Consider the following 14,251-nt stretch of genomic DNA (forward strand, 5'->3'; position numbering starts at 1 on the left):
GAAGAAGAAGAAGAAGAGGCAACGTGTAAATTGGGAAGTTAGACTAAGCAGCAGCAGGGCTGTAGAGCAAGATTCAAAAAGAGAAAGTGGAGGTCTGGTTTTATGGTGAGTACGGTCAGAGTGAAGTAGTCCACACTCATTTAGGAGTTCCCTACGAAAATTGTGCATGTTTGGGAGTCGGGGCTGTAGCACAGTGGGTTAAGCGCAGGTGGCGCAAAGCACAAGGACCGGCATAAGGATCCCGGTTCGAACCCCAGCTCCCCACCTGCAGGGGAGTCGCTTCACAGGCGGTGAAGCAGGTCTGCAGGTGTCTGTCTTTCTCTCCTCCTCTCTGTCTTCCCCTCCTCTCTCCATTTCTCTCCGTCCTATCCAACAACAACAACAATAATAACTACAACAATAAAACAACAAGGGCAACAAAAGGGAATAAATAAATAAAATAAATATTTAAAAAAAAGAAAAAAAATTTAAAAAAAAGAAAATTGTGCATGTTTATGAAGGGCATGTGTTGAGAAACACATAACAAGCATACCTCATTACACCACAGGTACAGAAAATGGTGGAGATGTCTTCAGAAGAACTTTTTTTTTTTAATGTATGATGATGAGAAGAAAAATGACTATAGGGGCCAAGTGGTGGCACACATTACTTACTATGTGCAAGGGCTTGGGTTCAAGTCCCCAGTCCCTACCTGCAGGGAGAGGTAAAACAGTGCTAACAGGTATTTCTCTGTTTCTCTCCCTCTCCACTACCCACTTCTGTCTCCGTTTCTCCCTCTATCCAATAAACTAATAAATAAATTAGAATTCCTTTAAAGAGAAAAAGGAGGAAGAGAAGGAGGAGAAAAAGGTGGGGGAGGAGGAGAAGTGACTGTAGTTTGAGTGGCCTTTGAAGACCAGTTCTGTCCAGTGAAGGGCCTGGGGCACTTATCAGTACAAAGACATTTCTTGATTCTCGGGAAGCCAAAAGAATTTCTCCCAGGGAAGGGTTTCCATAGTGTCCAAAGTACAAGTCTCAGCAAATGAGTTTTTTTTTTAAACTTCCCTAATACTAGAGAGTCCATCTGATTTTTGACAAGAAGAGAGGGGGAAAGTGAAGTTGTACAACATTTTAACAATCCCTGGGGAGAGATGAAGGGCCTTTTCTTAGTCCTTAATCCCTTATTTGGACAATGAAAAATGTTAAGAAGGTAAGAATTATTCACTACCACCCAACCCATAATACATGGCGCCTTTCCTCTGTAATAGGGCTGTGTGTATGCCTGCTCACACAAATTCACGTGCAAACACTACTTTGGATTTTTGTTGTTTTTGTTATTCAAGGAAACTCATAGAACAATCATAGCAAAACCATGAAGAACAAAATACTGGGAGAATGACTTAACAGTCAAGCCTGGCATTTGTGAAAAACTCAATGAGGAATGAACCTTGGGGGAGGGGGGTGGAGCTTCCATATATGGGTAAACACTAGGCTCTCCTCCCTGGCCCCAGTGTCAACTGCATCCCTAAGAAAATTGAGTCAACATGAGCTTTCTAGAGTCAAAGGGAAGGAGAGAAAATACATAATGAAAGGAAATGAATATCAGTTGGCTTCTCACCAGGCTTTCATACTACAGTAGTTTATATAAAATAGAAATAAGGGGGCAGGCGGTGGCACACTGGGGTAAGTACACATAAAACGAAGTGCCCTGGACTTGCACAAGGATCCCAGTTCGAGGCCCCAGCTCCCCACCTGTAGGGGGCTTGCTTCACAGGCAGTGAAGTAGGACTGTAGGTGTCTATCTTTCTCTCTTCCTCCGTATCTCCCCCACCCCTCTCGATTTCTCTCTGTCTTATCCAAAAAAAGATAAAATATAGAAAAAATGGCCACAAGAGCAGCAGATTCGTAGTGCAGGCACTGAGCCCTAGCAATAATACTGGAAGCAAAAAAAAAAAAAAATCAATTAAATAAAACAGAAATAATAGATCCTTTCACTGAAAGATATTTCTAGAGAAACTGAGGGGTGGGAAGTGGTGGAGAACACTATGGGCCTTAAAGGGTTTGTTTTGTCTTTATAGCTCAGCCCCACCTGGCACTGTGTAGAGAATACGGTATGAAGGAACCATAGAATACATACTAAGCCAATATTAAACATTTTCAGAAGTCCTAAGGCTCTTCTGGTTCTGCAGGCTCTGCAAACTCACCTCCTGCTTTGTCCTGAACTCCTCAGGAAATCAGAGAAGCCCTTCCTAAAGTCAACTCATTCTCCTCACCCCGGAGGACAGAGAGGCAGTGACTGTCGGCAGAGTTCTCAAGTGGTTAAAAGTGATTAAAAACAACGAAGCAGAGTCATCACCATGGAAACTATGAATGGAGCCCACCAGGGCTGCCTGATATTAGGAGACGTACCTCTCAGTTTATACATCTCTCCATTAGCAGAGTACACGACCAGCATGTGGGGAGCCTCGTCGCTCAGGGACACAATGGCTCCTGACAGAGACAGGGCTCCTCGGGGCTTCTGATGCTTACTTTGCTCATTCACAAAGTACTGCAGGATGCCAGCCTCAAAATCCAGCACGAAGTACCTGTACAAAGAAAATGCAGAGTGTCAGTTTTCTCTCCCAGCCAAGTCCTAACAGCAAAGAGGAGAAGCATGGTAAGTCTTATCAAATCATCAGCAAGTTTCCAAATCCAGGAAAGCGCAGCTGGAAAAGTCCCTTCTGGTGTCCCACAAGTGTCAATCCCATCCCTTCAGCCAGGCGAGAGCACTTGATTCTTGAGTTAAGATGTAGTGTGTCCTGGAAGTATGCCACGTTTCCAACGACAGATGAATGGCTGAGAAAGTTGTGGTATATATGAATAGTGAAATACTGCTCAGCTGTTAAGAATGAACTCATCTCCTTTGCTTCATGTTGAATGGAACTTGAAGGAATCACATGCCATGTGAGATAAGCCAAAGAGAAAAGGAGGGATACCAGATTCTCACTCTAAGGTGAAACTTAAGAAACAAGGACAGAAAGGGACAACACAAAGCAGCACCTGCACTGGGCTTTCTGTGTTGCATCACAGCAAAGGATTCTGGGAAAGGAGCAGGAGACTGCATGGGGGAACAGGCTGAAGTCTTAATGCATGATGATGGAAAAGGACCTAAGTTGGGAATAAGAGTGTTCTGCAGACCCCTATCATGGGAAGATAAGAAATTGTGCTGGGCAGGGGTAGATGACATAATGGTTATGCAAACAGACTCTCATGCCTGAGGCTCCAAAGTCCCAGGTTCAATCCCTGCACCACCATAAGCCAGAGCTGAGCAGTGCTCTGGTAAAAAAAAAAACAAAAAAAGAAAAAGAAAAAGAAAAAAGAAAGAAATCTAGGTAGTAATCTGTCTATATATTTTTTGGATAGGACAGAGAAATTGAGAAGGGAGAGAGGGAGAGAGATAGATACACTTGCAGCATTGCTTCACCACTTGTGAAACTTCCCTGCTGCAGGTGAGGACTGGGGACTTGAACCCTGGTCCTTGTGCATGGTAATATGTGCATTTTACTGCATGCATCACCATCCAGCCCCTATACTTATATATTTAATAACCACAATTGCTTATTGTTGGGATATGTGTGCCTAGGGCACTGCCCAGCTTGTCAAGCCTTGGGATCAGTGGGCACTGTTCTCTTTTCCTGTTCCCTGCCGATGTTTACTTTTTATTCCTGCACCTGCTGAAAACCCAGCTCTGCCAAGAGACGATATCACTGCAAGGAATGTGGCTCTATCTAATGTCAGCACCGTGAGACAACCTGAGTTAGCAACAGACATATTCTGACTTGCTGTGCCGCCAAGTTCAGTCAATGATTTAGCTGCTCTGGTGGATGGATCAGAAACTGGAATTTGGTAGGGTCTTTCCTTCTTCCTTCCTTTCTTTCTTCCTTCCTTTCTTTCTTTGTTGGGAACATGTGTGAGCCTGATAGAGCTTAGGGAGAACTACCCCCATCTTTGGATGGAGGTCTGAGAAGATAACCTCTTGGTAAGTCTCTCTCAACCGAGGTGAGCATAAGGGGGGAAACTCAGACTTGGTTCTTTCCTTCTTGACTCTCAGGCCCACAGATACCCCAGTACTTCCCTCTATTAACTGCAGGCCACATGGCCGCAGATTCACTCATTCAAAGTCACCTTCTGATCACACACCTCAGACCCCAGACAAGAGAAATTCCAAACTATATGGCTTTTGATATTCATCTTCTTTCTGTCTCACCCTACAGGTTTAACCCCTATGCTTCTCTCAAATACCTTTGGATAATTAAGTTGCTTGTGTTATGGAGAATAACTGTCTTGTATCTCATCAATTCCTGTCATACCAACCCCCTACCTTAGGGCATGCTGACTGTTAAGAAACCTGTAATTTCTGTCATATTTCAACAATAATTAACTTCATTGCTTTTCTATTTAACTCATGTCCACTTTGCTAATAAATGGACTCTAGGATTCTAGGACTCAAGGACTCAGATTCTAGATTCACGCTAAGAGTCCCCTGGTGTCTTTTACTTGGTGTCACCTCCATCTTCAGGCAGGACACTTCACAAGTGGCAAAGCAGGTCTGTAGGTGTCTATCTTTCTCTCATCCTCTCTTTCTTCCCCTTTCCTCTTGATTTCTCTTTGTGCTATCCAACAAAATGGAAAAAATGTCTGCCAGAAGCAGTGGATTCATAGTGCCACCACTGAGCCCCATCGATAACTCTGGAGGCAACAAACAAAAAACAGATGCTTGCTGGGCATCATCACAGTCTCTGAGCACCAAGGAGGAAGCACACTTTTGCCTCCAAGGAACATAGTCTTATGGGAAACCCAAAGATTGACTCTGAAGAACTAGAAATGTCAACTCTTGCCAGGGTTAGTACCATGAAGGTGCCCGGAGGGCTTGTGGGAAAAATAACTGCCATGGTCAGGTGGAACTTTCTTGGGTTTCTGGTATGTGATTTATTTCTGTGGGCTGGAAAGTTCAGATTCTAGAGGAAGTAGAGTTAGGGAGATCGATATCTCAGCCTGTTAGAGCACTGGCTTGCATGCCTGAGGCTTCAGAGGCTACAAGTTCTGTCCTTAGCACCACCTGATGCCAAAGTTGAGCAATGCTCTTACCTCTCAACTTCCCTTCTCTCTCATTTTTACACACACTTTCATAATATATAATATATATCCTTTCTTCTCCAAGTCTTCCTGCTCTCACAGAGTCAACAGAGCTGAAAGCTCCACTGAGCTGAAAGCTCCACTGGGTGAGAGGCTCCTAGGCACCATCCTCCCACAGAACCAGGTGCTCTCACTTCTCTATCAACACACCGTCAGGTCTCAAACCTCCAACACACCGATTCCTTTAAGAATCTTCCATGTTATGTGACCAGACTTCCCTGGACAGACAACCCCACCAATGTGTCCAGGAGCCCCGCTTCCCCAGAGCCCTTCCCCACTAGGGAAAGAGAGAGACAGGCTGGGAGTATGGATCAACCTGTCAATGCCCATGTTCAGTGGGGAAGCAATTACAGAAGCCAGACCTTCCACCTTCTGCATCCCACAATGACCTTGGATCCATACTCCCAGAGGGTTAAAGAATAGGAAAGCTATCAGGAGAGGGGATGGGATACGGAGGTCTGGTGGTAGGAATTGTGTGAAGTTGTACCCCTCTTATCCTATGGTTTTGTCAATGTTGCCTTTTTATAAATAAATTTTTTAAAAAAAAATCTTCCATGTTTATTTTTAACATTTTAAGTGACTTAACCAAAACTAATTTATTCCCTTTCCAATTTCTTTCTTGTTCCTGTTTTTTTTTTTTTTGCAGTGCTGGGGGGGGGGGTTTCTCATACATGATTCTACCACCCCCAGGCTGGTTTTATTTAACATTATCTTTATTATTTTAGATAACAGGGACAGAGAAAGAGAGACACAAGGCACTGTTCCTCCATCTGTGGAACTGGTCCTGGTATCGTGTTACTCCCATACGGTGCCAGGGTTTGAACCCAAAGCTTCATGGATGCTAAGGCATACACCCTATTAGATGAACTACCTTCCAGTCTCACCCCACCTTTTATTTCTTGAACCATTACAATAACTATATAAGGGACCATGTTGTGGCACACCTGGCTGAGTGCACATATTACAGTGTTCAAGGACCCAGGATCAAGCTCCCAGTCCCCACCTGCAGGGGAGAAGATTCACAAGCAGTGAGGCAATGTTGTAGGTGCTTCACTCTCTCCCTCTCTCTCTCTCTTCCCCTTCCCCCTCAACTTCTCTCTGTATCTATGTAAAATAAAATAAGTAAGATATTTTAAAAACAGACTGACAAGACAGCTCTGGTTTTCATGATTACCACAGAATGTCACCACACAGGAATATGTCAGACCAGGATTCTTCAAAGTATGGTTCCTACGAAGGTCAAATTTATATCAGCACTACACACTTGAAATGGAAATTCTTGGCCCCCACCCAAGATTTACAGAATCAGAAATATAGGATAAGGAGCCCAGGAAATGATGCTCCAGGAAATTCAGATGCAACTCAAATCTGAGAGGCTCAGGACTCAATGACTCATAAACCCTTTCCCCTTCTCCTGGAGGCACCACCAGACTATATGCCCAGGACTTCCTGCCATTTAGGGTGTGGCCTCCAGCTAAGTTTTAGTCTAGAGAGTGTGGACAGAAGTAACACAGGCCTGGCTGCTCACACTGACAAGGGAAAAAGCAGCAAGGCAGCTCAGGGATCCCACAACGGGCATGGCAGAGACATGAGAGCAGAAGCCTGCCTTCCCTAACCCCCTCCCCCACCCCCCAGAAGAGGGTCACCTACAGAGGAACTCAGATCGGACTGCTCTGTGAAAGAGGACAGCATCTGCTTAATTAGGCCACTGAGATCAGAACCTATTACAGCAGACAACCTTACAGTAAATTCACTCATAGGGCTGGGAAGATAGTATAATGGTTATACAAAAAGACTTTCGTGCCTAAGGCACCAAATGTTCCAAGTTCAATCCCTAGCACCATCATAAACCAGAGATGAGCAATGCCCTGGGAATGAATGAATGAATGAATGAATGAATGAATGAATGAATAAAATAATATAAATAAATGGATACAACTGTTACCATTTTTTGTCACCAGGACTGTTGCTAGGGCTCCATTCATGCATGCCTCCTCCCTTGTTCTCTTTACTCTTTTTTTTATCCCCCAGGTAGGGAGTGAGAGATGGAGGGAGAGGGAGAAGGAGAGGGAGATAGAGAAAGAAGATCCAGTGCACTAGCACTGCTCTACAGCTCATGAGGTTTCTACTATGCAGGAGATCCCTAGTGGTGGCCAGGGATTTGAACCTGCATCCTTGTGCATGATTAAATGTGCACTCTACCAGGTGAGCCATCTCTGGCCCCCATGCCTCTACACACATACACAATCATTTTTTTTTAAAAAAAACTCTATTGTAAGATCCTACTTGCAATTTGCTCCTACTCCCTTATGTGGAGGTGAACACCACAGGCTTTCAGTGAGAGTAATAGAGTCGTTTCTGGACTGCCAGTGGTCAAGCTGTTTCGGCGCTGGCTCTATCTTCTTTTCAGGAGTAAAAGCTTTCAACTTGACCTACATTTACAGTCGTGGTGACTGTGGCGCTGCAGCATGTCAGCCACAATCCTTATTAGTGTAGGAAAGCAGCATTGCTCGACCTCCAACACACTGTGAAACCAGACAGTGCTGAAGCACCTCCCCAAGCACCACTCCCAACACACACACACATACACACACACACACACACACACACACACACACACACACACACACACAAAGCAGGCACTGTTCACACAGGGAGAAATTTCTATTAGAGGAAAAGGATTCTATCTCAGTTTTGCTGCTCCTACCAATTGATGGATTAAGAGCCTGCCCGTTTTAATCCTAAAAGCAGCCTCCTAAATGCATCCTATTCAAATCAGCCCCTTATACTTTTGCAAACAGACATTATTCAGATGACAGCACAAAGAAATGAAATGAATGCAGGTTTTCTCCCCCTCCCCCATAAGGATAACAGAATAAGCAATTGATATCATATTAGGCCAGATACAGAGACACATTAATGACTTTCACACTACTTAATTCCAAGTGACATCTTAATTCTACCCTTCTGTCTGGCATGGGGAGAAAAACATATTTCTCCTACTTTCTGAAATAGTTTAAGTACAAATGCACAAGTCTGAGTCGTGTGTGCTAAGGAAGCTCACCAAAAATAGATTCCTTTGCTAAAGATAGTTAAAAATTCTATCATACTTGGAGGGGGGTAATATATAATTTTACTTAATTTTTAATTGGATGGATGGAAGGAAGGGGAAGATAAAGAGGAAGAGAGCACTGCTTCACTATTTCTGAAGCTTCCCCCATTACAGGTGGGGACTGAGGTCTTGAGCTCACGTCCTTGAGCACTGTAATGTGTGCACCGCCACCCAGCCCTGAAAATACAGCATCTTAAACTACAGGCAACTAAAGAAAAGCGATCTTTCAGGTTGGCCTTTGAAAATGAAGTTGGTTTGAGTCATGCACAGATAAGAACTGTCCAGACGGCAGTATGGCAGGCAATTCCAATTGGTCACATCTCCTGGGAGGAAAGAAATTACATTTGGTCTCCTATGGGGTCACAGCTCTGTCAGGTACTGCTGTTTGGGGTTTGAAGCTACATCTGAAAGCCACAGCTTTCATTCTAGCTAGGAAAGTTAACCATATTTCTGGACTAGGCTGTACCAGTCAAGTAACATTCCTAGATTAAATGTGGAGACATTTTTTTAAAAGTCTCTCCTCATAGAAAGGAAAAAAAAAACATACACAGACATCTAATCTCTAGTCTCTCTCTTTTTTTTTTTAGTGTACAAATTTAGTATGAGTCTTGACTGATATGTTCATGAACTTAACAACAGACAGAACATATTTAACCTCCTTCTCTAGTCACAGGCCAAAGAATGTACTGGGGAGACAAAAGGAAAGAACTCGGGGAAACAAACAAATCCATGAAGAAATTCATTCTCGCTTTTATTTATTTATTATTGGAAAGAGACAGAGAGAAATTGAGAGGGGAGAGGTGATAGAGAGGGAGAGAAACAGAGAGGGAGAGAGACAGACCTGCAGTCCTGCTCCACCACTTTCCCCCTGAAGGTGGGGACCAGGGGCTTGAACCTAGGTCCTGAGCTCATTTTCATTTTTTTAAAGTATTTTTTTCTGATATTTAACTCTTTTTTTTAATATTTATTTTATTTATTTATTCCCTTTTGTTGCCCTTGTTGTTTTGTTGTTGTAGTTATTATTGTTGTTGTCATTGTTGGATAGGACAGAGAGAAATGGAGAGAGGAGGGGAAGACAGAGAGGAGGAGAGAAAGATAGACACCTGCAGACCAGCTTCACCGCCTGTGAAGCGACTCCCCTGCAGGTGGGGAGCCAGGGTTCGAACCGGGATCCTTATGCCGGTCCTTGTGCTTTGCGCCACCTGCGCTTAACCCGCTGCGCTACAGCCCAACTCCCCTCATTTTCATTTTTATCAAGTCAGTTTCTGCAGTCCTGGGTGATTCCAGGGCTGAGAGAGAAGGCAAGTTCTTCCACGGAAGGATTGAAGATAATCTGTTGCCCACTACTATCCTACAGACAAACCTCACTGCTTTAGAAAGAACACCCACGTGTGGGCGCACACACTCATGGGCACTATCTCTGCACACTCACTTATACATTCTCACTCACACTCCACAGTCTCACACTCACATATGTGTACACACATTCACACTCTCTTGCACATGCTCTTACTTTCACACATACACAGCCACCACCCTCACCAATCACTTTTTTTTTGTTTGCCTCCAGAGTTACTGCTGGGGCTCGGTGTCTGCACTATGTATCTACTGCTCCTGGAGGCTATTTTTTTCCCTTTTTGTTGCCCTTGTTATTTATTGTCATTGTTATTGCTGTCATTGTTGTTGGATAAGACAGAGAGAAATCAAGAGAGGACAGGAAGACAGAGAGAGAGAGAAAGATAGACACTTGCAGACCTGCTTTACCACTTGTGAAGTGACCCCCCCCCACACAGGTGGGGAGTCAGGGGCTTGAACTGGGATCCTTGTGACAGTCCTTGTGCTTTGCGCCATGCCATATGTGCTTAACCCACTGTACTACAGCCCATCCCCCAACAATCATTTCTTTTTCCAAGTTCTGCTTCACTGAAGGCCATTCACCTGTCGCCTCTTAACTTCTCCTGCACCTTCTCTATCTGACACAATTTCATTAAGTTCAACTTTAGGATCTAAATGTCAAAAAACACTCATTTTCATTTTGAGAGAAGAGGGGACCCAGGCCCGAGAGCACACCAGCCCTCATCAGCCAAAAGCTGTAGAAGCAGAAACAGTGGGAAAGACTGGGGGACTGACAAGCAGCAGAAGTTACCACCAACCAAGCTCTAAGAGTTACAAAGGGGAAAGGGGTGGTGTATTGCACCAAAGTGGAAGACTCTGGGGTGGGGGGGGGGGGTTGAGGTCCTAGAACAGGATGGCAGAGGACCTAGTGGGGGTTGTAATGTTATGTGCAGAAAATTGGGAACTGTTATGCATGTACAAATTCTTGTATTCACTGTCGACTATAAAACATTAATCTCCCAATAAAGAAAAATAAATAAATAAATAAGAGGGAGGGGGAAGCAAGTGGGTGGAGAGGAGTTTCTTTGGAGAGGAACTCTGTAAGGCAAGCAGATCCTGACAAAGAGCTACATCCGTTTACCTAGATTTTTAAAGTGAAAATTAAAGCAACCAGAATAAAGGGCCTGAGGTGGAGAGCTGCAGCCTGGGTGATGCCGCAGTAGATGGAGTGTCTGGCCTGGACTGTGAGCCCCCAAATCTGATGGCGGATATTCCATGTGCCAGAGTGATGCTCCAGGTCCTCCCTCCTTCCCTCTCATTAGTGAATAAAAATAAAAGTTTATAAAGAACTGAGAGGGGGGGGGCAGGTGGTGGCGCACCTGGTTAAGCACACACACTACAGTGCACAAGGATGCAGGTTCAAGCCCCTGGTCCCCACCTGCAGGGGGAAACCTTCATGAGTGGTGAAGCAGGGCTGCAGGTGTCTCTCTGTCTCCCTCTCTATCTCCCTTTCCAATCTCAATTTCTCTCTTTCTCTATCTAACAAATAAGTAAACATATGAAAAAATTTAAAAAAAAACAAGAAAGAAGCAAAGGACCACTCCCACATGTGAGGTGCTAGGAAATGCACGCAGGTCCTGGGCTCTGCTGCTCTGCCACCTCCCAGGCTACTTGACTGTTTCTTAAATGTCAACAGAAATAAAAATATCCTGGGGCTGGGTGGTGGCACACTCATTTGAGGACACACACTAAATATATGCAAGGACCCAGGTTCGAGTCCCCATTCCTCATCTGCAGGGGGGATGTTTCATAAGCAGTGAAGCAGATCTGCAGGTGTCTCTCTCTCTCTCTCCCTCTCCATTTCCTATCAAAGTAAATAAAAATAAAATAAAACAGCCAGTGGGAACAGTGGATTCGTAGTGCTGACACTGAGCTCCAGTGACAAAAAGGAAGAGAGAGAGGAAGGAAGGAAGGAAGGAAGGAAGGAAGGAAAGAAGGGAGGAAGTAAGAGAGCAAGGAAGGAGGGAAAGAAAGAAAAAGAGAGAGAAAAGGGATCTCCAAAAGAAAATGCAATCTATAAAAATAATTAAAAGACTGCAATAATGGTTTTGAAAAAGAAAATTGTAATAATATGCATTCTAAGAAAAAAAGATGTTCTTAACAGCTGGGGTTGGCTATTTCCTGCTTCGGAACCAGTTAGGGATTAAAAAAAAAAATCAAATAGCAAATGTTATGTATGTACAAACTATTGTATTTACTGTTGTATGTAAAACATTAATTCCCCAATAAATTTTAAAAAATCATAAAAAACAGAATCTTCAGATGAGATCAGAAAATCAAGCATATGGATTTCATTGTTTCTCTAATACACCCATAACGTCTTAACATAAGAATCTGTGCAAAGTCTAGGCCAGGGCACATAACCATTCAGGGCAAGCCATCACCCCTGCCTTCTTGTCTATTTCGTCCCCCTACCCCAAACCCCAGTCATTCACGCAGCAAACATCCGCATGCCCATGTGTCCATTCACAATATATTTTCTCAGCTTCATTTTGTGTTGGTCTCGATCCTAAATCCAACTTTTAAGTCGTAACAGCTCAGGCAGTACACTCCTCAGTTCCTTCATTTTGGAAGATGTTTTGTTTAGACAGACAAAGAAGTGACAATCACCCAGCACACAGCCTCTGCATCATTGGATCATCTGTAAACACAGGTGCTCCCGTGGGCAGACCACCCCCTCCCCAAGCCAGGCTGGAGGAAACACCTTAAGATTAAACGTCTACACCAGGAGGCTGCTGCCTCAAGACCCAGCTTATAAAAAACCAGCATCAGTCAGAGCAAACTTTTAACACAGGATTTGATCTATTATGAGATTCAATCTGCTTTTAAAGACTCAGTGATTTAATACCCAAAGCAAGACCAGAGGCCTATCTAACAAGGATTAATACACACTTTCAGACCATTACCTCACTGCCTTCTGAATGCCTATTCACTCTTTAGGCAAGAACCCCACATGATGTTCTTTGTAAAAGAACAAAATGAATTTTATAGGAAGGAAAATTTATCTTTCCCCCTTCTAGGTTCTTTGGCTAATGATGCTGATAAAAGACAGACTAACAGAGACTTTAAAAAAAGTTTAAGTTCTTTGTGTGTGTTAAGAAAACATGTTACAAGGCGCAAAGACCTGGGTTCAAGCCCCTAGTCCCCACCAGCACAAGGAAAGCTTCACGAGTGGTAAAGCAGTGCTGCAGCTGTCTCTCTATATCACCCTTTCTTTCAATTTCTGGCTGTCTCTTTTAAATAAATAAAGATTTAAAAAATTTAAAGATTCCTTAAAAAAAAATAAAATTCTTTAGAAAACGAACTAAGGGCAAATTTCTTTAGAAGCACAACAGTATGGAGGCTCCACAGATATGGAGCCCAAAACATGACACCTGTATTTGGCATTTATATTCTTTTTAAATAAAGAAGAAGAAACAGGTTTGGAGTTATAAATTAAATGAAGAAGTAGTAACAAGGTCTGTTATATAGTCTCTTCATCCCTATACTTCCTATCTCTAGTGATAAAGATGCCTACTGGCACCCAGTCTACAGTGCTACAAGGCAATTACTTTGTCACATGAGGAATTCCTGCTTGCAAGGACAAAGTGCTTCCAATGGTGTTTTAGTTTTGGTTTTGTATCTACTACTTCTTTTTTTCTTTTCTTTCCCTTTATTAGGGATTAATGTCTTACAGTCGACAGTAAATACAGTAGTTTGTACATGCATAACATTTCCCAGTTTTCCACATAGCAATACAACACCCACTAGGTCCTCTGCCATCATGTCCCAGGACCTGAACCCTCCCCCACCCTCCCCAGAGTCTTTTACTTTGGTGCAATACACCAACTCCAGTCCAAGTTCTGCTTTGTGTTTTCTCTTCTGATCTTGTTTTTCAACTTCTGCCTGTGAGTGACATCATCCCATATTCATCCTTCTGCTTCTGACTTATCTCACTTAACATGATTCTTCAAGCTCCATCCAAGATGAGGGAAAGAAGGTGAATTCACCATTTTTAGTACCTGTGTAGGATTCCATCATGTATATATTCCACAACTTGCTCAGCCACTTATCTGTTGTTGGACAGATGGGTTCCTTCCAGGTTTTGGCTATTACAAATTGTGCTGCTATGAACAAAGGTATACACAAGTCTTTCTGGATGGGTGTGTTTAGTTCCTGCCTCCATTATTTCTTAATTTTAGTTCAAAATAATCAGTATGGCAATGAGGATCATCTTGGGGAAACTTGCTATGAACTCCATTAATCTTTTTTTCTCTCTCTACATTTTTATAGAGACCACGAAAAAATTGAGAGAGAAGAGGGACAGAGATGGACAAGGAGGGAGAGAGCGATAGAGACACCTGCAACACTGCTCCACCACTCAAGAAGCTTTCCCCCCAACCATGATGCAAAAAATTCTAGAAAAAAATATATGATTTGAGTGAGGAGAAATATCACCATATTAGGAATCTACAAATCTGAATAGTGTATCAGGAAGTGCTTCTAATTAATTGGTGAGAAAAACTCAACGTGATTGCTCCAACTCCGTTACCCGTGCGCACACCACTAGAAAGTATGTTTCACACATTCTGCATCTCTTTATTTACAGTA

General features: G+C 43.2%; 1 protein-coding gene across 4 annotated transcripts in view; it reads right to left on the reverse strand.

Annotated features, from left to right (window-relative positions):
• The window catches only part of OSBPL10 (oxysterol binding protein like 10), a 305,431-nt gene that overhangs the window by 188,181 nt on the left and 102,999 nt on the right, over positions 1-14,251 (reverse strand). For all 4 annotated transcript variants that reach the window (XM_007516838.3, XM_060180484.1, XM_060180485.1 and 1 more), the window contains exon 2: positions 2,389-2,564. In XM_007516838.3, the coding sequence (XP_007516900.1) occupies positions 2,389-2,564 (176 nt within the window). The remainder of the gene's footprint in view (positions 1-2,388; positions 2,565-14,251) is intronic.

The sequence above is a fragment of the Erinaceus europaeus genome, chromosome 21, assembly GCF_950295315.1.
Source record: "Erinaceus europaeus chromosome 21, mEriEur2.1, whole genome shotgun sequence".
NCBI classification, from domain to species: domain Eukaryota; kingdom Metazoa; phylum Chordata; class Mammalia; order Eulipotyphla; family Erinaceidae; genus Erinaceus; species Erinaceus europaeus.